The following is a 24043-nucleotide window of genomic DNA, read 5'->3' as shown; positions in this document are numbered from 1 at the left end:
CCCATGGCAGGATGCACCAAGACAGTAATAGCACAGGCAAGCAAACCACATAAAGACACACCCAGTCCGACGACTATAACGAAAGCAGTCTGCGGTTGTTTACGGGCCATAAATAGAGTGTAGCTTCCAAGTGAGGAGCTTCTCACTGTCTATGAGTATGTAATACAGCAAAAAAAAGGGTAGGCTATCTTTCATGTTTATAGTTAAACTGCAATTTAGATTTGCACATGAAACTGTATATCATATCTCTATATTATATCATAAATTAATAGCAAGTTACGTAGTCATTTTAATAACAAGTATTTCCGTTTGTAAGCTGGAGCAAAATCAGATCCATGTACCGGTCCCTCTGTCGAGGAAAGTTTTTCAACAGCATTAGTCCTCTGCAACCTTACCTGAATTCATCACTCCCAATCTTATCAAGAAATATATACAAAGTTTTGCGACTCAAACCGGCGAATGACAGAGTGGACAAGCCAGGTGACTGCTTATCTCTTCCTCATAGGCTTTATGTTTGCATGTGCGACACATCCAGAACTGATAATCCATTAGCGGTCTGCCACTGGCTATACAAGGACTGAACTTTGTGTCGCAATTGGGACAGTACACTGACCTGGATGATGAGAAGAATGCAATGTTTAAAACTAATTTTCCTTGTGTATATAAATGAGACTTAGCGCTAAATAAGATTAGCAAAGTGCAATGTTCTAAAGGTTAAACAGCAACAACATGGCTGAAAGGAAAAGGCCTTCAAATGAAGGATATTCCGTTAACAAATGAAAAAAGCAGTACCAATAATGGATAATTAGATAGATGATTTCGATAGAAGCAAGTAGAGTGCATGTAATTCAGCAAGCTTATTTCGTCATGACCTATAATCACGTCGGAAAATAACGTGATTGTGACATGGATAGCTTATTTTTGAAGCATTGCTGCCATATATGAAAAAAGGTTGTTTTTAATCATTGACAAGACATTGCTTACCAGTCGGGTATTTGGCTGCTGCAAGACGAGCACTCCACAATGTTTGGTCGGCTGTCTTTCGGGGTGTGTCTAAACAGCAAATAATGAACTATTAGACAGCAAAATCTTATATTTTGCGGGAGGAACAAAAAAAATAATAATTAATATTGACCTGAAGTATAAAGAGTTACGAAAAAAGTGACGTGAGCAAGTCCACCCTTGTCTTGAAAATTTTGGGTCGGCTTAGCGTTTTCAACGGATCTGTTGAAACTGGTTAACCCAAAAATATATATGCAACTTTCCTGAACTTTCTCATAACTTTTCTAAACGACCATATATTTTTTTTTAATGGTACATTTTCAAGGTTTTCAAAAACTTTATTCATAAAACATTCATAACGATTTCACAGTGAATACTACTTGAAATGAAGTCATTCAAGAACATCTTAGCATTGGAAGATAATTCTGTCATGTCAGCCACTTTTAGCACTCCAACAGAAATGCTCGAAATAGTATAACAAGGCCTACAGCTGAAAACAAAATAATAAACCAGTATCTAACCAGCAGCCTAAATTCATATTTGAAGCAGGCTTTATCTTATGGAGATAAAATTTATTGCCAGCATGTCTTTCCTTCATCGAGTTTTGAATAAATTGTCTGCAGCACGTACGCTACAAATATGTCTCCAATTCTGCATTTTTGACAGTGATAAGTCAACTAGTACCTGAACAATTCTGTATCTCAGATAAAATAATCCAAAATCAAAATTTCTCATTAAGTATTCAATTTTCAGTTTGGTTATTCAGTTTGGTCGAAAAATTTTCCAATTTTGGCTGATTCGAGCTTTCAAAATTTCAGTAATCAGGGATTTGATAGGTAAAAACAAGATTTCCTCTTATACAATCAGAATGTGATGATTTTAAAGCTGAATACCTTGTCAATTGAAAAAAAAACTGAAAAAATCTACCCATCTAAAAACTTTAGTTGCGTAGGGTAATTGCGAAACTAAACTTGCATTTGACAAATATTTGACTTTGTTTAGGCTCAAAATGCATCAAAATGATAGCAAAATGATATGGTTGTTGACACAGCAGAAAAGGCAGACGCCTGTCATACAGAAAATCACATTTGTTGTGCAAACGCACAAAACAGTCCCAAAGACGAAAAGGAATGTGAAGAGAATAGCATACTTTGTGAAGATTTCCAGTGCTAGCTCCTCGTAACGCCTTTGGTCATCTTTAGAATTTGAAATCGTCTCCAATTTGATAAACGCCTGGAATCGCACTTCATTGGTCAATATTATAAAGACGTTAACAAAAACAAAGAAGAATGTGACTTATCAAAGAAACGCCCACATTGCAATACATAATCAGCAATATTTGAATACATTTGGAGAATAGAGACATTTGGTCAAGTTTGATGAAGTACAAAGATTCCCCCTATGTTTTGATAATTAGCAGCTTTCTGAATGTAAAAGCAGAATAAAGCTGATAGCAAATTGGAGGTTAGGGAATGGAAGTGACTTGCCTATTATTATAGCTTATAATTTCAACTTAGTATTCGATAGCGAAAAAGGAAACAAATTTGATAAAGAAAAGATTACCTTTGAGCAGACACCAAACGCCCTGTTTGCAGACGCCGCTAGCGCAAGTAAGGAATATGCATCGGTCGGGTCAATGATGTCTTCGTAATCGCGAAGATGAATTGCCTGCGTCCAGAAAGAAGACTGCCTTAGATTGTCAAAAAATAGACACAAACAAAAGCATTGAAATACCAAACCAGTGAATCAGCAATGCACTAGAACCGTACATAGGTGCAGGGATAAAAGAACCGAATTATGCCATATACGTGTATGCATAGGTAATACTGAGGGAAATCGGTCCCTGGTGGCTTTTTACGAAGCATAGTTACCTACTAGGTATGCCAAAGACTAAAATAATCGGCTACTTTGTTTCAGAAATGTTATCAGCATGGAAAAAGCTATAGGTTATTTTTTCTCACAGGCACCTTTTAAGAGGTGTGAAAAGTGAACATATGCCGAGCTTAGATAATTTACTAGGTTAATCCTTGCTACTGGAAAAAAAATCCCACATTAACAATACATCAAACAAACGGAAAATATGACTCCTTAAATGGAGAGGATGCAATGTGTCGAGCACATGTGCAGCCTTACCTATAGTTGCTGGAGCAAAACTTTTTAGACTCAAAGCTCATAGTGGTTTCTTAGCTGGAATAAGCTACACATCAGTACACGAATCGAAGACATATTGCTGACAAATTCTTATAGGTACACTTGCTACGACAGATTCTAGTTTGAAATAATTTTTAACAATATTTTTTAACGCTTGACATAATCGCCACAGAAGTTCAATTATATTGTGAAGATTTTCTAGCCCAATTTTTGAATTTTCTATCGTTAACACAATGCAGCTAAAAATCCGAATATTTTGAGCTACATGTTGAGATATTTGGCAACAACACAACAGATAGAAAATTGACACATTTACTGTTCGCAAGGCATCCTCTGGTCTTCCTTCATACAGCTGTTTCTGGGCCAATAAGTAGAAATGAAATGCCTGAAAAGAAAATAATCTTCATAACTATGTCATCTCTTTTTCTAGGCCTAGATGGGAGTATATTGGAAGTATATATTTATCTTTTTGAAGTATATTGCAATAAAAAGACGCCTACACGATCTGAAATGCCTGGAATGGTAGTTGGAAAAGCATTTTTCTTGCTTCCAAAGCAACGGATATAATGCTTATCATAAAGGCTTTTACCTCTGCTCCCCTCCAAGCATTGTCAATAACAATGATATCACTTGTGGATCTGTCTTCCTCAAGAAGCCCTGACAAGGCAGAGTTCGCGTCGGCTTTGCGCTTGCTCTTTCCATTATCAGATACGCCTTTTTGGGAATTCTTTTTTACGTGCTCATGATGCGCTTCAATCTGTCGGTTGAAAAAATAAAGGTATAAATGTCACAAAAATACAAAGATTAAAGCTAGATGTGTTAATGAAGATACCCAAGAAAGCAAAATTAAATTAAAAATATAGAAAGTGAAAAAACAAATATTACCAACAGAGCCGCCAACACGTATAGCTTTTTTGACCGTGAAGGATTCGTTCTTGCCTTTGAGTTTTCCTCAGCTAACTTGAAAGGGAAGAAAAAATAAAAAACTTAAAGAATTGAGGCACATACACCCCTTTATTTCTTTATTGTAATCAGAAAGACATGTTAAATATTTAGTGCAACAATCCCCGAGCATTGAATTTTCTGTGGTTTTATTGTCCAAATGTTTGATTATTTCTTCTAGGCATATGTGCCGTTGTAAGATTCAGTCATTAATACAACAGCTAATTACACCGAAGCAAAACTGGTTTAACAAATATGGGCTGTCTGTGAGTATATGCCATTGGTGAATGCAACATATAACAACGTTATCTGAACTTTCTTTAAGAAACCAATTAATGCACAGCTGAAAATAATCACTACCATAGTCAACACACAAAACGAAACTTGGCATCGTTAGACTTTCACACATCTCTTTTCGAAATCCCTGTTAAAAACCAACAAAAATAATACAAGAGAGCTACAGTTTGCCAGCTACGAACAAAAAACATAAAACTGCAGTGGTATTGCCACGTGGCTATCAAAACAGCAGTTACTGCTTCAGTATCAACAATTTTACAAAACATTTATGTACCAAAAAGCATATTTTTTACCTGAAACAAAAGTTTTGCAGCAGCTATGAAGTTGTTTGCTTTCCGATATCTCCAGAAATAGTCAAGGAAAATTGCTATTTGCTAGCCCTGGATCACAAAAAAATTCAAAGACATATCTATTACTTGCCTTGCGCAACTTGTGCCACGCTTCAGGAGGCGTGACAGAACATATCTCAGAATAATTCTACAGAAATTTAAAAAAGCAAACTCTAGTTACATCTGTATAGCAACATGCAAAATTCCTTATACAAGGGCTACACATAATCCCGGAAAAAAGAAGCTTTCAGGAGTCAGATTCTTCATGATCTCAGTCTCAGCGGTACTTATTCTAAAGGGCCCCTTCTTGCACCTAGGGAACAAAAGAGCCAAATTATTATGCAAATAATTCAAGCAAACATTCTAGGAGCCACAAAATAATTTAAAACTAAACAAAAGTGAGTTTTGGGCGCAACTTAGCTTCCAACTGTCAACATGCAGACAACAAATAAAAATAACTATTGTTATCATGGGGCATTTCATGAAGGAACCATTTTTATTAAGAGCCTTTTATATTTCACATTCGAAAATATTCCTGAATACAGATTGTTTAATTGCAGAGAGACAGCCTGTGGATAATTAAAAGCGTAGGTTGACGGAAGAAGAAAAAGCAATTCAAGGATACAGTTCGATTGCCTCGAGTCTCTTGTTTTCTTCCAGCAAGTGTGAGGCATATTTTGCCAACAAAGAATCAATTTCTTTTACATTGTGCTCCTTAGCCAGGCTTATAGCTAGATCCCATTGGTTGAGAAGAACACAGCAGTCGATTGCTTCTTTTACTTTTCCACACTTTTCGAATGCTTGCACCGCTTGTTCACAAAGCCCAACAGACACAAACATTTCTGCAGCAGACTAAAAGACCACAACTTTTACGTAAAAATGATATCAGAAAAAAATAAATCTATTTTCTAAACAAATAAAGCAAATCTTTCCTTTAAACATTTCTTTTGGAAAAACGCGTTTCAAAAAGGCAGATGAAAAGATAAGTCCTCGATAGGACGAGGGGGAAAGGAAACTTACTGTCAAGAGTTTGTGATTTTCAGGCAGAGTGTTGACTAGTTTCTCAAGACCATCGTAATCTTCTAGCATGTAGTAGGATTCTGCAAGTCGCTCTTCATTTCGCCCTTCAACGTAATAAGTAACTGCATTCTGCCATTTCTGCCGGTCCGCATAATAGTCACCAATGCAGTTCCACGCCTTTTCAAGAAGTTTATCGTCTAAAAAGAAGAAATACACAATGCAGTCTTTTATGATCTCATAAAAATTCAAAACAAATAGAAAACACCATAAAAAACGATAAAGATACAATACACCTCTTGACATTGTAAGGAAGCTTATCACCGAATACGAATTGGTTTTTAGCACATGTGTGACTGTGGCCATTCTGCGCCTTTTTAGTCATTGCTTTTATCAACTTATGTTTATAAATGTCTAGCTCATTATGCGAGAGAAAAAAGGAAATGTAGTTTTAGTAGTATTAGTTAACCTCCACCACCGCCAGATTTTATCAGCTGTACTACTCTAAACCAATCGCCGAGTTTCATACGAAGATCCACCGCTAGATCCCTGTACAAAGAAATGATAAACCATAAAAACTGATTGAAATTACCGAAAAGGTTTATAGCAGCAAATATAGGAACACGACAATAAAACGATACCATATGGCAAGCAAACCCTTTAGGTCATAAAAGTACGTAAATCACACAAATAATTAATAAATTTGCTTTGTAGAAATTTTATTGAGTCACCTTCTGTCCATATCGATGTAAATGCGTTCAGCTTCCTCGTATCTCTGAAAATATGCAGCTATTTCTGCAGATTTTTTCATTTCACTCTAAGTGAAAATCAGAAAAAAAAGACGAGTTATACATTCCAATAGGTTAATATTACAACGAACTGGCTCAATTGTCATATAGAGTATCAGAATGCACTTGAATACTGGTTAATTCGTTGATACTTTTTCGGAAATAAGCAGAAGATAATGGAACGTTTTTAAGAGAAATCTACAAAACTCGGCACTTAACATCTGACATAATTCTTACATCTAGTTTTGCTATTCTCTTTGTAAATTTGATCCCCTGATAATCTTGGCAGCGAACAAACGCTTTTTCGGCAACTTCAAGATCCTGTCTCCCAAGAGCAGCTTCAGCTAGCAACCGCCTGATCGAAAAAAGATGCTTGTCAAGCTTTCCTTTGCATCTGGTGTAGAAGGTAAAATCGATTCTATTTCGTACAACAAGCTATTAGGCCTTTCGTACTTGACGTAAGCAACTTTTTAATACGAAGATAAGTGAGATAGATATGACCGATGCAACAGATAAGACAATTACAAACTTTCTGAAAACCAAGCTTAAGTGCACACGGACTGTATCTTTTTGCATCTTTATTAAGTGCACTGACTGTATTAAGTGCATCTTTTTTTATATAGCTCTAGGTCAGTGTACTTTGACACTGGTTTGGCACATGTTGTTCTTCGTTTCTCAATTAGCAAGAAGAGACAAACATTTTGCAAGAAGAATATATACAAATTCAGAGTATGCATGCAAACAAACTGACTCACCAAAGTCTTGGATGGGAATTCTCCAAGATGAACTGGTAGGCATCTTCAATTCCAACTTTTTCAAGAAGATCTCTTGTATCTCGAAGGGACTAAACAAAGCTCGGGAGTTAATTCATCGAGAAAATGACCTTATAGGATGCAAGGTTGTCTTTAGAATTTTCCTTAAACAAACACTGAAGTTAACTGAAATTATGTAGCTACCGCTCAAAAAAATGAAAATAACTGAAATTAAAAAAAACGGAAATTGCCACACCAATCTCCATTCAGCAACATAAAAAAATACTCATTTGTTTATAGATCTTGTTGAACATAAAAACATAAAAATATTTTAAACAATGTTCAAGTTTTATAATAACCAGTGTCAACCTCACCTTAGTTTCAAAATCAATGAGATTTTCTCTTGCGGGGTTTGCCGGGTCCTGTCAAATAGATTCAAACTCAAAACAAGAAATATCTCAACCACTGATGTGGAAAAATGTGTGCCAGTCAGGCTACGAAATGGGTATGAATCAGACTACCTATTAAGCTATGTTGTCATTCAAAATACAAGGTCGACAAAACTACTTATATCCGGGGTATCTTACTTCTTTAAGGCACCATTGGGTTTGAAAGAAGGAAAGAAGGACTTTATTGCAATATGCTAACCAAATTACCTTCATGACTTCATCCAGTAGTACAGATTTTATCTGAAGATCGTTGAACTGGCAAATATATCCAGAAGACAAAATAGGCTCCTGCGAATCGTGAAAAAATTATAGGATGAGAAAAGATCGAGATTTCTGCCAAGCTATCAAAATAACAAAATAAAAACTTGAATGAATGAAGTTCCCGGACTTCAGCAGCAGGGTTAAGCCTTTGTACCCTCAGAGACGAAACAATAGTCTATTGTCTTAAACCAGTAATGTCAAGGGGGCTAGAGATGCAATACATCTTTTCAATATCCGCGTGCTTGATTTGCATGAAGAAACTGGGGCAAGAATTTGGGTGAAAAAGTTGCCACGGGCCTATGTTTACCAAATTTTAAAATTAGATTTCGAAAAGCAACCATACCTCAGGATCTAGACTTCTGAATACATACATTCTTGTTTTTTCCATCATGGCAAAGAGCTCTGGGTTATCCTGCAAAAATATCATGGTATAAGAACCAGTTGTCTAGCTAGTGATCATGCTCGTTAGGCTAAGCATAAAAGACAATTTTCAGAGAAATAATTTTTCAAAATAGTGCTGTCATAACAAAGAAATGATCGCAATAATTTTTCAAGATTACAATTTTCTTCATGAAAGAAAAAATGATACGAATCCCCAATCCTTAACCCTCTCCTCCTCCCAAGCACTCTTGCTATTCCTTGTCGATAAAACTTTGGGTGCAACTGCACATGCATCAGAAAGAACGAGATTCCACATTCAAAAATATTCTCTGCAAAAAATATCTAGAACCTAACCAGGCATGTTAAAATTCTAACTGCAGGACATATAAATAAGGTGATAGCTTTCTGCTGGAAAATATTGAACAAATAAATATATGTTTGGAATTATAAACACACCTCGGCCCATTTCATATCCCAAACATCTTTCCTCTCAAACTTAAGGTGCTCGCCTAATGTCGTGTCTCCAGAAGAATCTGTCTTTTTTGCGGTCTATAAAAGATGGCAGAGAAAAAACTGTAATCACATGCTATTGACTGCGTTATTGAATGTTCGTCAAAAATCTTACATATAAGATGAAAGAAATCTAATAAACGTTTTCACCATGGATGTGTTATGTAATATAACGAGAAACTCTTCGATATGTTATGTTTCCACTTCTTTATTCCACTTCTTTATTATATCTTCGTTGCTTGAATATTATAGTACCTCCTTGCGTGTTTTAGGATCAGAAGATATAGGCAATAATTCAGAGATTGTAATCAGGCTTCCAAGATGGTCCTCTAGACAAGAAAAAACTTTAAAATACAAAAAATTACTTACCAGATCAAAAAACGTTAGAACTCCAGCTATGTCGATGATAGCAAGACGACTGTATGAAGATTAGAAAAAAAAATGCTTAAAATGAAACATTAAAACTGCAAGCCAGCATCACAATAGATAGTTACAAAAGAAAGAATTTAAGTACAATCGGCTATACATTCAAAACGTTTGACGATTAACAAACTGGCACCACCATAACTTAAAACAATAAAAAACCTATAGGAAAGGAAAATAACTAACATTAAGGTAAATTTATTTCAACAAAGAGGGAAAATGAAAAGAAAAAGAAAAAGGGAAGACATTTTTTAGAGAAAAAGAAAAGAAAGCTTTAGTAAGTAAACCGAGCTGATAATCGTGATGTATTCTATGGTTGCCAGTGTTGCGCTTTGCAGGAAATATCTGGAAAATTTTCATTTTCGTTTATAACCGTAGCCTGTGCGTAGACTTTACAAATAGGGTAAATTGTAGTCTGCGCAACAGCGTTTTCTTGTATCCACTTATTTCGCAAGACTATTGCCTTATTCAAAACTCTTTGTCTTTAGAGCCAAAAAGATGTCTTTCCACGATTTTAAGGAACGAATCATCCCGTTGTCTCTTTCATCGTATGCCTTTGAGGATGTCTTTACATGCTATTCGTTCAAGATTGCGATCGCAATAAGTGCCGTTGCGTAGACTTTACCATTTCCTCTATCTATAAAGCTTGCACGTCGTTGCACAGCATCATGAACTGTGCAGTACTATCCACACCGTTATTTGATGATCACAATGATGGACCGTATCCCTAACATTGTGCTTAAATCTCGCTCTCATGTCAACGTTTATGGATGCAAATTATTGGTTGCTCTAAAATCATAATTTGTTACATTGGGAAAACTTTCTCGACGGTAAATAGGAATGAGACCGCTTAAACTTTTATAGAAAAAAACAAGCCTTCTTTGTGGGTTTCTAATGAAAACAGATTCCTAAACAAGCAGCATTTTGTGTATCATTCCAAACTCAAGATTGCATTGCAACAGGGGAGAGGATCATGGGATACGAAGTGTGAAAAAATTTATTCATTCATACATTGCTGCAAAGGACAATCCCAAGTTCTTATCACAAGTGAAACCGAGACACTTCTTAACCTTTGCTTCCTGTGGTGCGAATATATACGAAGGATCTTTAAGAATTATAAAAAAGGAAGGCCTTTATACATACGTAGAAGAACAGTTTAGAGACATTTGAAATGGTCTGCAGTTTAAAACATGCTTCATCTCAAGGCCTAATTTTGGCAGTGAATACCGATGAATGGTGCCAGACTCACGGCCCTAGAAGAAAAGGATAATAAATGCTTTTTGGATGATAATATCTTGAAAATACTTGTGCATCAAATAAAAGATCGTTGAAGCAGACAATGGGATTTCAAACCGATTAAAGTTGCTTTTGCTTTGAATGTCACATAAATACTTACAATAATGAGAACTTTATCCGACGCGCAAATGCAACAAACAGGATCATTAGTAGGCTGAAATTAAAAACAAATTGCTCCATACTGACAGATAACCAATTTTCTACAACATAACTGTTGAATAATTTCTACGTCATATCAACAAGCAGGTTTGAATCTCGAACCTTGGATAGCAAGCAGGCAAATATAATGTGCTTTACATAAAAGCCGGAAATTTTAAGTATTTATATATTTATTATATTGAGAAAACTTTTTTAATCCTGAAACCTTGACGAAGGTAGCGTATTAACGCAGGATTTGATGATAAATTGCAACTTCGATCGACTTCAGATCTCCTTCAGATTTACATCAGATGGGATTACAAAAATCAATAACTTAATAAGTAGTTTTATTCATAGTAAATAGAGCATCAGACTAAATTATTTTCGTCAATTTATTTCATCAAAAAGTTACTCTTTTTTATGCTATATTTATATTTTGGGTTTCATAATGATCAGTATTTTGATGCGTTTAATAGGAAAGGTGTTTGAACTAAAGATAGCTCCTTGTACAATAAAAGGATATGTTAATAAGTTTTTGGTAGCACAAAAATTTAAGATTGCAAAATATACCGGAAGCATAGCATACTTTAGTAGAATATGTATAATGAAACGAGCATAATAAATAATATATATAAATAAATAAATAAATAAATAAATAAATAAATAAATAAATAAATAAATAAATAAATAAATAAATAAATAAATAAATAAATAAATAAATAAATAAATAAATAAATAAATAAATAAATAAATAAATAAATAAATAAATAAATAAATAAATAAATAAATAAATAAATAAATAAATAAATAAATAAATAAATAAATAAATAAATAAATAAATAAATAAATAAATAAATAAATAAATAAATAAATAAATAAATAAATAAATAAATAAATAAATAAATAAATAAATAAATAAATAAATAAATAAATAAATAAATAAATAACGAGTATAATAAGGGAGCTCGTTCATATTTTGAAATAGATTGCTTTGTTCTGTAGACAAATACCCCTACTTTGCTGGACCAATAAACACGAGACAGTAGGGATATAACTGGCAAACAAAAAAGTATAGTTAATATAGTATAGGTTTTTATTATAGGTCAGGTACTATGGAATAGGCTAGATGATGGATCCACCGTGATTATAATTGCACTAACGTTCGCACGCCCAATAGTGCAAAGGAAGTTATACTAAATAACATACCGACATTGCTCGTCTGTAGTCGACGGCACCTTCCCCTGCACCCGATGGCACGTCGTCAATATGATAAAGCCTGGAAAAAAACTCATTAGCTGAACAATCAAGACATAAAAAATTTATATAGGGCAATGTAGGGGAAATCATTTAAAATTGATTCATACTGACAGCTAACCAATTATCTGATTAGCTCTTGTGATTACCTCTTTATCAAGCTGAGAAGGTTGCATATGGAAAAATTTTGCAAATGAAAAATCGATAAAAAACTGACCTTTCGGACCCTTCTCTTCTGCCTAGCTTGTTGGTACCAGATTGCAATTCCAGTGTTGTCAACTTCTTCACGCTTTTGTACTGCCAAGCATAAAACGCCTCTTTGGATGATGCAATGATACTGTTCACTGTCATGGTCACGTATACTGGCTCTGTAAGGAAAAAAGCAAATTTTTAAGAGCTGTTTTTGAAGGAAATGACAAAGGACATTGCAAGAATGGAATGAAAAGAACATTGAAAACATACAGCAATTGCATGTACAAAAACAAAATGAACAAATTCTAGATATGGAATAAAAACTGCCTTCTCAATTTTAATTTTCAACTAAAATTTTATTAGGTTATAACCTAGTTATTCAGTAGCGAACAATGTTTGCATGGGAGTTTTACCTAGAAAAACAGCAAAGACAAGTGAATTTAAACTTACCAATGTCTATATATCGTGAATCAAGAGGTGTTCCTATTGCATTGCACAGCACCAGAACAAACTGGAAAACAAATGATAGAACTGAGTGCTAGTCAAAGTTTCGATAAATAAACAAGAATAAAACTTGGTAATTTGTCAAATAAATTTAATATAATCGGACAGAAGACTAGATCAAGCTCATAATTATATGGAATCGACAAATATGGCAAGTAGAAGCAAATATTACCTGTCCAGTTGAGTCATCAGCCTTGGTAGAGAGAACACAATGATTTCCAGCAGCACTGATACTTAGGAGGTTCTTCACATACTTCACGTAACGCTAAGCACGATTCAATAATTAAAATCAAACTTGTGCAACAGGAAAATTAGAATAACGAATTGTGAGTAAAAATTAACTTTGTAAGTAATAAACAAATTTCCATCGTAAAACATTGAAAATGGCACAGAATGTAGATAGATAGACAGTAACGTTGGAGGAAAAAGAAGCTCTAATTGTTTATTCCTTGTTGTCTATTTGGTCTACTTATTTCATATCTTTGTGATTTTCATCGCCTCTATTTCGAATCAGTCTTTAAAACTTTGTTCTTCTATTCAATATACTTAAAAAACTTCAAAAAGCAAATTTTCACTGTGAAGTCAAGCAAATGACTGTATAGGCTGCCTAATCAGTGCCGCTTCCCTAAAAATAATATCGCCCTTCGACTCAAACGTTAAAGCGAACCCCCTTCATTATGCAACAGACCATTATTATATCCTTGTTAAATAACGACTTGTCCGGACAGAAATGTTTGTTTGGACTTCGCGGAGGCGAGAAGCGAGCGGTCACTAATTGGTCAAACCAAAAAATCCGAAAAAGTGTTACATCTGCTCTCATTTCGCTTTTGATCTTGCCTTTTCGCATTTCGTTATTATTCGAATAAGAGTGTTGAATGAAAAGTTCTTTAGCGTTAGAAGTATAGATAAGCATTCTCTGCAACTTTTAAAAATCATGTATACATATGTACCTATTAGCGCTTTCTTAACAGCGTTTAAATAACGCACTAAGAGGGATTATACACAACTAAAATATCGTGTTACACGCACCTCGTTAGTTTTAGTGTCCCAAAATACCACACAATATTCAGGTCTGTCTGGTTTCGTGTAAGCGTAAACAACTGTATTGGCAAAGTATCCCCACTAAAATAATAAGACCAACATTGAAAAGAGAATAGTATTTAAGTTGAAAGAAAACGATTATCGATAGAAAAAGGCCTTACGATACAAAAATAAACACGTGCCAAAAATACATTACAATTAAAAGCTCTCGGAGACATAAAACTTGAAGAACCTAAACTCTTACAATGATCATTCAATTTATCGTTATTCCACTAAAGAATACAGCATAATTATACAAATTTTGTATTTAAACGGAGAAACAATCAAATAAAAGTGCTATCTACTTTAAATATCACTGTTGATGAAGAAGTTTCCCTTTTTAAATACAGAAGTGATCTGATGATCTCATTAGGCGGCATTGCAGAATAGTAACTGTAAGATATTACAGACTAAAACATGTACAGCTCGGCTGACACCACATCAAGCATTATAAAACAGTAATAACTAATCGAAATTGACAGCACTCTACAGAACAGTCTGCTATTCTTCAAACAGAATTGCTCTACGTACCTTGTAGTCAGGCCGTATATTGGCAAAATAGATGAATGAATCCACTGCAAGCGAGATGCGTAAACTACCGCCTTCCCACGAAAATGCCTTCAAATCTTTACCAGGAACCTTCAGCGTTCTTAAGTGCTCACCAAAAGGTGTATAGAACTGTACAATATTTACTTCTTTGTCTTGATTGACAACTCTTTGAGAGCCACCGATAGCAAGTACAGAGCCACAGTGATTCCATTGGATACTTGAGATTGCCATACCAGTATCAATAAGAACGGGCGATTCATCCATCTCGTGTCGCATGATTTGGCTTCTGCCGTTGTCAAAGCACACTGCTAAACAAGGACAGTTTGGCTCAGTGTAGCCGTACGAGCCATCATACCTACAAGGTGCATTCAATTATAAAAGAAACCTAAATTGGCAGAATAACAAATTTCAGATATGTATAAGAATAAGTTTATTAATTCATCTAAAAGGCAGGATTTGTGTACACATAGTCCAATTTAAGCAAATTATTTCAAATGAATAGTAAAATTTACAGAAAACAAGAAGTTAATGTGCAGCTACTCACCATTCGAGACCAGATACTCTAACAGCCCCAGTAACATTCGACAAGCAGTATGACGTAAGTTTACCCTATAGATTAAAAAAAGCCGAATCTAACACAAATTTAAATGCTTTTATGGATGAGAAGCGAATCAAAACATTTCTTCCAGTTTTATTTTCCAAACGTCAAGCAAGACCATTTTGTTCTGTAACAATTGATGGCAAGAAATTTATTTGTCAGAATTTCTGGAAATTTGCAGGTATCATTTCACTCAAAAGATTATTTCATAGTAATCATACTCAAAAAATTATTAACAAAGTAAAATCTTTTTCTGATTTCTACAAAAAAGATTTGAAAAGGTCGGAATAGCTATTCAGAATTGGTAGCTCTGTGTTTTACAGTTTTATCCAAAAAAGAGCAAGCGTCTTCGATTCTTCCCTTTTACGAGGTTTACAATACAATAGGTTAGAAATTGAGCAATGTACCATCATATTTCCAATGTTGTCGTAAATGTGAATTTCCCCATTTGTTATTCCAAACAGGATTGTCTTTCCATCTGGTGACCACTGAAACAATATTGCAAAATCAAATATGATGTCGAAAAATACAAGCGGTCCATAACACATAAGTACATCAAATTCGCAAAAAGATCTCAAGATCCTATACTAAGAAAATTAGTAAACATATGATAACATTCATGAAATTAGAATCAGGGAATTGGAAATCTTGCAAGATCCTAAAACAGTAAAAGCAGGGAAAGCAAATTTTAAACATATAAGTAATACATAAAGATATGTTTGTGAGCAGCAAGTAGACACAATCAAAATCACAGCTATACAGCGACACGAAGAAACTTCTTCATTTGAAGATGGCACGAAAGAGTGGAAACATAGCATATTTAAGTACTTTCTCGCCGACACTTCACGGAAACAGTATGTTGCCGTGAGCATCAGGCACAAAACGGTTCCTAAAAGAGAACAGCCACAGCGTATTTGCGAAAAACAAAATGCAAAAATAAAATGTGATTCGGCAATTAGTCAGCATTTACTCACAAAACCAATGTGTACCAAAAAGTATAGGGACGACAATTTCAAAATCATTGGGCAAGCAATGTCGCCTTTTAATTTAAGAGTTTTGAATCTGTTTACGTAGAAACAAAAACACTCTTCTTCTCATGTTACTTTCGAGCCTAGCCTGCGCCGCAGACCCAATCCTCCAATTCTCTTTGGAGGATTGGGTCTGCGGCGCAGGCTATTTCGAGCCACATCTAGATATAAATTTTGAGCTTACTTTCGGTCGTTATCCGACATTTATACTCTGAAGAGTTTCGGACAAAAAGTACTTAAGTAGCTATGCTATGTTTTCGCTACTTCGTGCCATCTTAGAATTTCACCGTACCAAAAACATATTTGGAAACTTCATTATGTTTAAGATAAGTTGAAAATAGGGACAGTATTCTATTAAACCGAAAAACATTTATGTCAAACCAATAAGAAATATAATTATGTTATTGTGTTGACTATGAAGAAATGGACCACAAATTATCACACATCAATTAATTTGAGCAAAAGATGTACCTCTACATGAGACAGCTGTACATTTTTCAACTCTTTTCCCCAAATTCTATTCCCATCAACAGAACCAAGGATAACAGCTCCTGTAACAAATACAAATTGAATGTCTTGACAATAAACATGTGTTCATAAAGGAGAGTTGCATTCGATACTAAACCCTTACAGAAAAGTATCCAAATCACCTATTTAAACCCTCACAATTTGTTTTAGAAAAGCCTACCATCTTCATAAATGATGCAGATCTTTTGTCCATCTGCATTCCACTTCATGTCACGAACAACACTTTTGTTCCTGTTGTTTATCATCTCTTCATACCAGACGCCTAAGAAAAGATAACTTACTTTAGCAAACTTAATTTGGTAATATATCTTGAAACAAAAGGAAATAACTATTAAATTCAAGCACGTAAAAAATAGAGGAGAACGTTCTTGCTGTGATAAAATAATAATAAAAAAATACGATGTTTGAAAGTTAATCAATCCAATCATAATTTCAACTGGCAAACTTTCTGGACATTTAAAGCAATGAATTAGATTTTGGATTACTGTTTACGATACATGCAACAACAAAACATACCTTTATACAAAATCCAGACAATTATAAGGCCATATTGATCACTTGTAGTTAGCTTTTGAAAGTGCTCATTCCAAGTAACAACTTGAACAGCACCTGAAAAGTAACAAACACAATGCAGGGAGTCAATTTGAAATATACTTTTTACCAATAAACATATACTTTTCGGAAAAACTGGTTTTGCCAAAATTTTAACTTCTATAAATTGGCTACTGTCTGAGCAAATCATACTTGAAAAACATATTGCCAATACATTGACCTAAAAAATAGAGAAAATTATCGGAGAAAATGTTTCTTCTTTTATAGAAAGACAAGAACTATTTGAATGAAAGTGCAGGTGCTAATTGATAGCTAGTGGGAATGGAAATAGCAAATATAAAGACATAGATATATAAATTGGACATATAAAGTAGAAAAACTACGGCAACATTTATATTTTACCTGGTGCACCTGGACTTGAAATAACCTGCCACTACAGATAATGACCTATTTCCGTACTTGCACCCAAAAATTTTTAGAGACATAACCCTGCAACCGTTATGTGCAACATCATGTGAGCAGCAAGCCCTCCACAAAATAGCGGCATTGGACCAAAATCATGATTTTTTGTTTATCAGTAATATTTCGAGTGAAACCAAAATCGTAGTGTTTGAGGACTTGTTAGAATTTTACTAGACTAACTGCATTGAATGCGTCCCATGAAACATTGAGTTTTTGAATGCGTCCCATGAAACACGTCTACCATACAAGAACTTTTTAATCAATTTAACATAATAATATAATTTTTTAAATTTGTGGCGAATTTCATCAAATCTGTCAAAAGGCAACACAAGATAACAACAAAAATGATCACGATAGAATGACAGTGTTCTCTTGCTGGAGCGAAATAGCAAAAAAAATCATATTTTGTTTCATGATGCTTTATTAGAATCGATAAATTAATCACATGCATATCAATAAAATCTATTTTAGATATCAAGCAAGATGGAAAGCCAAATAATTAAGTGCAACAAATTAAAAACCAATAAAATCTGAATATAAGCTTTTTTACCTTCAAGAAAGGGGAAAAACAGAGGGTTGCTGGACCAGTCACTCTACAATCTTTGAAAAGTAATTTGTTTAGAGAAATTTTTATCCAAAGGGAGGTGCCAGAAATTGTTTTTGTTTTATTCATGCCTCAATCCCGTTATCAGCACAAAAATTTCAGTCACGTGTTAACATTGAGGTCAAAATGGTTGCCTAGCTATTATAGAACTGACAATGGAAAAAAGCCCCATCATATGAGCAAACTAGGTACTGGCTGCTGATAATTCTGAATTCATTCAATACAAATACAATGCTGTCTCTTATATCTGGACCCTGCTTTAATCATTAGTACAACAAAATTAATCCCAAAATTTGTTTCAGTTATCAAACATTTAAGTAAGATTAAAACATGTACAACTCAGCCCCTGGGTTATTACAGATGCACACTAAATATTGTTCAGTCCTCACAACTCTGAACACTTCATTTAAAACTAAAATCAATCTAGTTTAGCACATTCATCTGCCAATTATATACATGCCAATTAATCACTTAGACAAAATGAAAAAAGAAAAAAGATGAATAATGGTAACAAAGAAGATAAAAAATCCGAAGAGTAGATAGAAAGAAGATAATACAGTTCTGAATAAACCTTGAAATAATAACTTACCACTATGTCCTTCCAAGGTCTGGTTCATTGAAAGATTACTTGGGGCAGCTAAGCCTTTGACTTTCTGATCAGAACCTACAAAAAGTCCATCAAAAGATTTACAAAAACCAAAACAAAATCTCCCTCTGGGAATGCTACAAGCTACAAATGGTACAAATGGTACGAAAAGCTACAAATGGGAATAAAAAATCATGAAAAATCAAAACTAGAGTTGCCTTAAGAATAAAGTCCTTGGATGAGATATTATATGTCACTTGCAAGAAGAATGCAAAGTTGAAGAAGCAGCCAAATGTTCTATCTAGAAGGGAAACCCTCTTTTATACCCTTTTTCACAGAAACTAGCAAAAAATAACATTATAGATCCAAATTACCCTTTTTCTTGCCCAGCTATAATTGATATTTATATAAATATCAATTATAGCTGGGCAAGAAAAAGCAAAATTTGGATCTATAATGTCCAACAACCAAATGTAAATAATACTATCAGCTACAACAAGAACCTCTAGTGAAATCAAATTCAGTTGTTAAATTAACTCTGATAAAACAATTTTAGGTGATTCCAGATTGTTGTAGGTGATTTGCAGACAGTGATCTTTAGGTGGTTTCAGGTAAGTTGCAGTTTGTTTCAGGTGATTTCCAGCTTTCTTGAGGTAGTTTCAGGTGATTTTCAATTTTTATAACATACAAATGAAGAAGGAAAATATCACCATGGGTGTTGGCTATTAGTTCACATCAGAGTCAGAATTTTTCATCCATATTTCCAAAATAATAACAATGCGGCATCAGACAATAATTGATACTGCATTTTGCTTTGAAAGTTCTACCTAACTTCAATTTCTCTTAGAACAGATTTTTTTCTAAAAAATAAGGGAACATCGATAATCATATTATGGAAGAGTCGACTGGAACACTTGCTACCTATGCTACCATCCCTATCTCTAACTGTTGATGGAAAACTAACTATTATAAGAAAACTGGACAGCAACATCCAAAATCAAAAGAAAGGTTTTAATTGCATGTAAAGAAACATTAAGTTTTTATACCTGACTGAGTTTCAAGTCGCAACACTTTGAGCAGTCCATCTTCACCACCACAAGCAATGTATCCTTGCTCTCTGTTCCATGATATTGATGCTAGTTTTACATTATTAGGTATTGCAATCTGAAAATAACAATTTGTTTCTGAATAAAATCATACCAGGAAAATCTTGAAAAACAATAGCCCAGGACACACAATAGCCCAAGAGAATCTTGAAAAAGCAATAGCCCAGGACACAAAAACAATAGCCCAGGACAAAGGACAAACTTGAGTGTTTAACAAATTTAGCTTTGCTTCCTGTTAGCAAATTATATATCACATGAATGTCTTAGTTACTTTATAATTCCAAACTAAGTAAGCTAATCATTAGACAATAAATAAGACAGTAAAGAACAATAAGTTTTATAGTGGAAATGGCAAAAGACAGCTGAAATTCATGTCAAAAATACTTCAAAGAAAGAAAAGCATGTTTGTTGATGTATTTTTAGTAACAGAGTCATGTCAGATCATGTCAGAGACTGGAAGCACAGACCCTTGGACTTGGCATCCTCCACTATACCCATTGGGCAAGCCCCACGTATGCTAATTGATATCCTTCTAGACAAATCAGTGAGACTAACACTATGTGAGAAAACTAACTTTTTCTTTCCATAATAGAGCCTCACAGCAAAAATCTAAACATTTGCTAAATTTAATAGACAAATCTTGGAGGTAGATGCTTTAAGTAAAAAGGAAAGGCAGAGCCCCTGAGAAAAAAACCATAGAAAAAAATTTTGTTTCAGCTGATTAACTTTAGCTGGTGAAAATGAGATTAGGCTTAAAATTTTCTATTCATATTGACCATTCGTGTCAAAGTGTGAGCAGGCAACGTGTTATGGAAATCGCTATGATGTTCTACTCCTTCAGCCTAACAGTTCTAATATTAAAGTTACCTCTCTTGGCCTAAGATCAGAATATAATAATATCAAAATGCATTGTTTAGCGCTCACAATAATCTTTTAAGGCATCTAATCTTTTAAGGCATCTAGAAAAAAGGAGATTGGGAATCCTTCCAATAAACAAAACTAGAGAACTGCAATTAACTTTAGAGAAATATTTTGTTTGATCAGTTTTTTCAAATCACCATGAATCTTTATTTATAATCCTGCTTAATTCTCAATAAAATATATAAATTTTAGGGAGCAAACCTTGTCACTGCATTATTTCTGTGACCTCTGCTCAGTAATTAGTAGTAAAATGCCTGTTACAGTGCTTGGGGTTTGTTTTTCCACTTCCGAAATGAATAGTCCAAAATCAATAGTTCAAAATCAATCTTGCATATTTTCTCATGCAAGTTAGCAGATTGCTAATTTTAGAGTTACAATGCCTAATCGCGTCTAAATTTCTGCAGTTTGAGCACAGCAAGGGATTAGTATAGCAGAGATCGGCACGCGTTATAAGGTGCTAAGACGATTGTGCAATGTGAATCCAGCCTAAAAATATGCTTCAAAAAAGCAAAATATTTCTAATATTGTTAGGGATGTTGGAAGGCCCAATTATAGAATCAGAAATTTCTCCTACATTCAAATCAATGACGAATTACATCAAACTACCAAGATAATAACTTGAAAGCAATTTTTGCAACCTTATATATCATTAATGTAATTGAGACATTAAATGCAAGAAAGGCATTTAAACTTGGTAAAGCAAGGGACATCTTGGCCTAACTTTCTACCCCATTAAATTTTAAAGCTGCCACTTTAAACTCCATCCTCCCCCCTAAGTTTGGGTCAATGTCAACTGCAGTGATTTTCCAGAGGAAAGACTAGCGACAAAAAAGTGTCTGGCATGTGACCAATATGAAATTCAGTACAGTTGTGCATATTCTGTAGAACTGTGGAATTTCATTTTCAATTCATTAAAAAATTAAGCAAATTCTCTACAGCAGCTAAAAATATCACAAACATTAATAGGGTCTATTTGAATAGTTAGATTTTAAATAGAAATTAATAACAAAATGTTATCTTTTTTCTCTTCTTGGTTATCAAATAGTGCAAAAATTGAGCAAAAGTTTTTCTGCGAGCTTTGTGGACTTTCAAAACGATTTTGACAGATTTAATTATCACTAGATGTTTTGCAAAACTAAGAGCTCTCCATCACTTTCTGTTTTATGATCAAGTCACAATTTACTTCTAGCCAATGCTAACCCCACATTTCTAGAAAAAAACAAGCTAGGTAACTTTTTGATATTTTCTTCTGCAAGATGATATTCTAAATACGCCAGATTTGAAAGTTTGTCATGCACAGCCAACTTAGCAGCCATCCAGCATTAACATTTTACACTATATATTTATATTTATTATTTATAAACAAATATATTTAGCTGTAAATCATAGCCATGAAAACTAAAATTTGGTTTAGCGTCTCTGCTATGCACATTTCAAATTTTCCAATCTGGTACATATCAAGATTCACATTAACATAAAACTGTTCTTAACCTTTGGTATTGCTGGAAACATATCCCTACTAAACAAAATGATGAACTTTAAACAAAATATCAGCAGCAAACCAAAAGCATATTGGATGGTGGAGTCTTTACCCTCCAAAACTCCCAAGTGTGCACAAGACCATGAATTGTGCACTTCAAGTTTGCACTTGGATTTTAATTTCTTTAGATTTTGCTTTTCCCCAGTGTCTATAGAAGCAGAGCAAGTTAGGAGAACATGCAACATAATGTCATTAAATTTTTGAAACTTGGGCTTTCATTTTATTGTAACTTAGTAGAAAGGTTATCAGAGCATTGATTTTCACTGCTGCTCATCACAGGCTTGAGTCCTGCCAGGTTGGAAAGTTTGTTGTGCATGCAAAATAATCTCAGTGTGCACTGCCCATAATAAGATCCATGTGGGAATTTGCACATTTTTGCTTGGAGGTGCACCAAAAAAAGCAATTTGGAAGCAAATCAATAAAATTTGATGTGAAATTGAACAAGTTATGATGCATACTAGCTCTATAATGTGCAATATAATAGAAAATAACTAGGAACTTAAGTAAAATTTTACTATGAATAAATAATGAATGACTTGATAATGGTTTATGCTTGAAATATCATTACTCAATAATTTATTATTTACTTCTAATACAACTTTATTTAAACCTTTAGTTACTCTTTGTTTTATGTATTTCTTGTAAGGGTGTTTACAACAAGAAGTAGGGTTACCAGAATGTGAAGTTTGGTCTTCACAGGGAAAGCATTCCCCATGCAATAATGTTTATCCCACATTCTCCCCACACATTATTAAGAATCTGTCATAGATTCCCCGCACAATATTGTTTTATCTGATCAAGTTCTCCATCAATATTCCACTATTTAAACTTCTGACTTCTGATAACAAGAAAAAACAAATACACACATTTTTTTATAAGAAACACAGGTTATAAATAAGAAATGTTAGGCTCAATTTTTAGAAAGTTAACAAACAACCCAAATTGAGAAAAGCTAAGAAACTTTTTAATTTGCAGTTTTAATTTTCGGAGCTGACACTCGCAATAGTCTTGACATTAAATATCATGGTATATTGCAACACAACATTTTACAAGCAGTTTGTATTAATTCTCAGTAAATTGCACACCAAAGAAGTTTCAATTTAAAAAATTGTTTGACTTCAATTTGACATCGATGAAGTCCAGAGCTTAACTGTTTACAGATCTCAACAGAGTAAGTCATTCTAGGAAAACAAAATTACTTGATCACTTTGTTAGTTTATCTCTGAATGTGAGTGAACTATTTACTTTACCTTGAAGCATGTTTAAAAAAGTCATTACCTAAGAAATATGTGTAATATAAGGTCTCTTCAAAAGCCTTTAGCTAGAAATTCCATGCACGATTCCACAATATTAAAATTATTGTTGTGGTGGTTCCCAAACAGAAAAAATACTCTACAGTCTTGTAGCGGTATTTCTAGGTTAGTGAACACGATTTTCTTTACAGGTGCAAAAATGGTTTTGTTCAAAGTTTATGAAATATTGTCAATACAATACATAATAGCTTATATTCACAATAATAGCTTGAAAGAGCATAACATTTGTGCTGAGCTACTACGACAAGTGTAAATAAAACTAACAGGCCTAGTATGTTAGTTTTGTCTTGACAAGCAAACTCACCTTCTTACTCAGATAGATAAACATTGTGAAGTGCAGACAGTTAATTACTTTTGATCCAATCAAAACAGTAAAAAGTATCTTTAAAAGCGTAAATAAAGCACAAGTTGTGGCACCATCTTCTCTTTGAATGGAAGTAAAATGTTGTTGTTAACAGCGACACAAGCACGGCAACTAAGGATTGGGTGC

At 34.0% G+C, this 24043-nt stretch overlaps 1 protein-coding gene across 1 annotated transcript; it reads right to left on the bottom strand.

The window, feature by feature from the left end:
- Positions 1 to 185: 185 nt before the first annotated feature.
- LOC135689762 (WD repeat-containing protein 35) lies at positions 186 to 24043 on the bottom strand. Its single transcript, XM_065207095.2, has 35 exons — positions 23858 to 24043; positions 19720 to 19837; positions 18677 to 18751; positions 16986 to 17078; positions 16630 to 16731; positions 16413 to 16492; positions 15321 to 15401; positions 14860 to 14924; positions 14298 to 14670; positions 13716 to 13808; positions 12859 to 12951; positions 12633 to 12693; positions 12208 to 12358; positions 11943 to 12012; positions 10699 to 10752; positions 10446 to 10555; positions 9249 to 9297; positions 8826 to 8918; positions 8332 to 8400; positions 7935 to 8015; positions 7653 to 7700; positions 7282 to 7370; positions 6764 to 6881; positions 6470 to 6555; positions 6208 to 6287; positions 5742 to 5938; positions 5347 to 5573; positions 4686 to 4734; positions 4039 to 4113; positions 3743 to 3910; positions 3470 to 3538; positions 2566 to 2670; positions 2153 to 2235; positions 985 to 1053; positions 186 to 613 (listed from the first exon to the last, which is right to left on the bottom strand). Exons 1-35 carry the CDS (start codon positions 23879 to 23881, stop codon positions 448 to 450), a joined length of 3564 nt encoding a protein of 1187 aa, XP_065063167.2. The 5' UTR covers positions 23882 to 24043; the 3' UTR covers positions 186 to 447.

Source organism: Rhopilema esculentum, chromosome 5, assembly GCF_057945365.1.
Source record: "Rhopilema esculentum isolate cy_ngs chromosome 5, ASM5794536v1, whole genome shotgun sequence".
NCBI lineage: Eukaryota > Metazoa > Cnidaria > Scyphozoa > Rhizostomeae > Rhizostomatidae > Rhopilema > Rhopilema esculentum.
Note: the sequence above shows the minus strand (reverse complement) of the source record. Positions and strands in the feature narration are given on the sequence as shown.

Coding starts and splice junctions, on each gene's coding strand:
- LOC135689762 (XM_065207095.2), bottom strand. CDS start 23,881: ATGTTTATCTATCTGAGTAAGAAG. Junction 19,838..23,857: donor TTATCTATCTGAGTAAGAAG/GTGAGTTTGCTT, acceptor TGTTATTTTCAG/ATTGCAATACCTAATAATGT. Junction 614..984: donor AGCAGCCAAATACCCGACTG/GTAAGCAATGTC, acceptor CTCATCATCCAG/GTCAGTGTACTGTCCCAATT.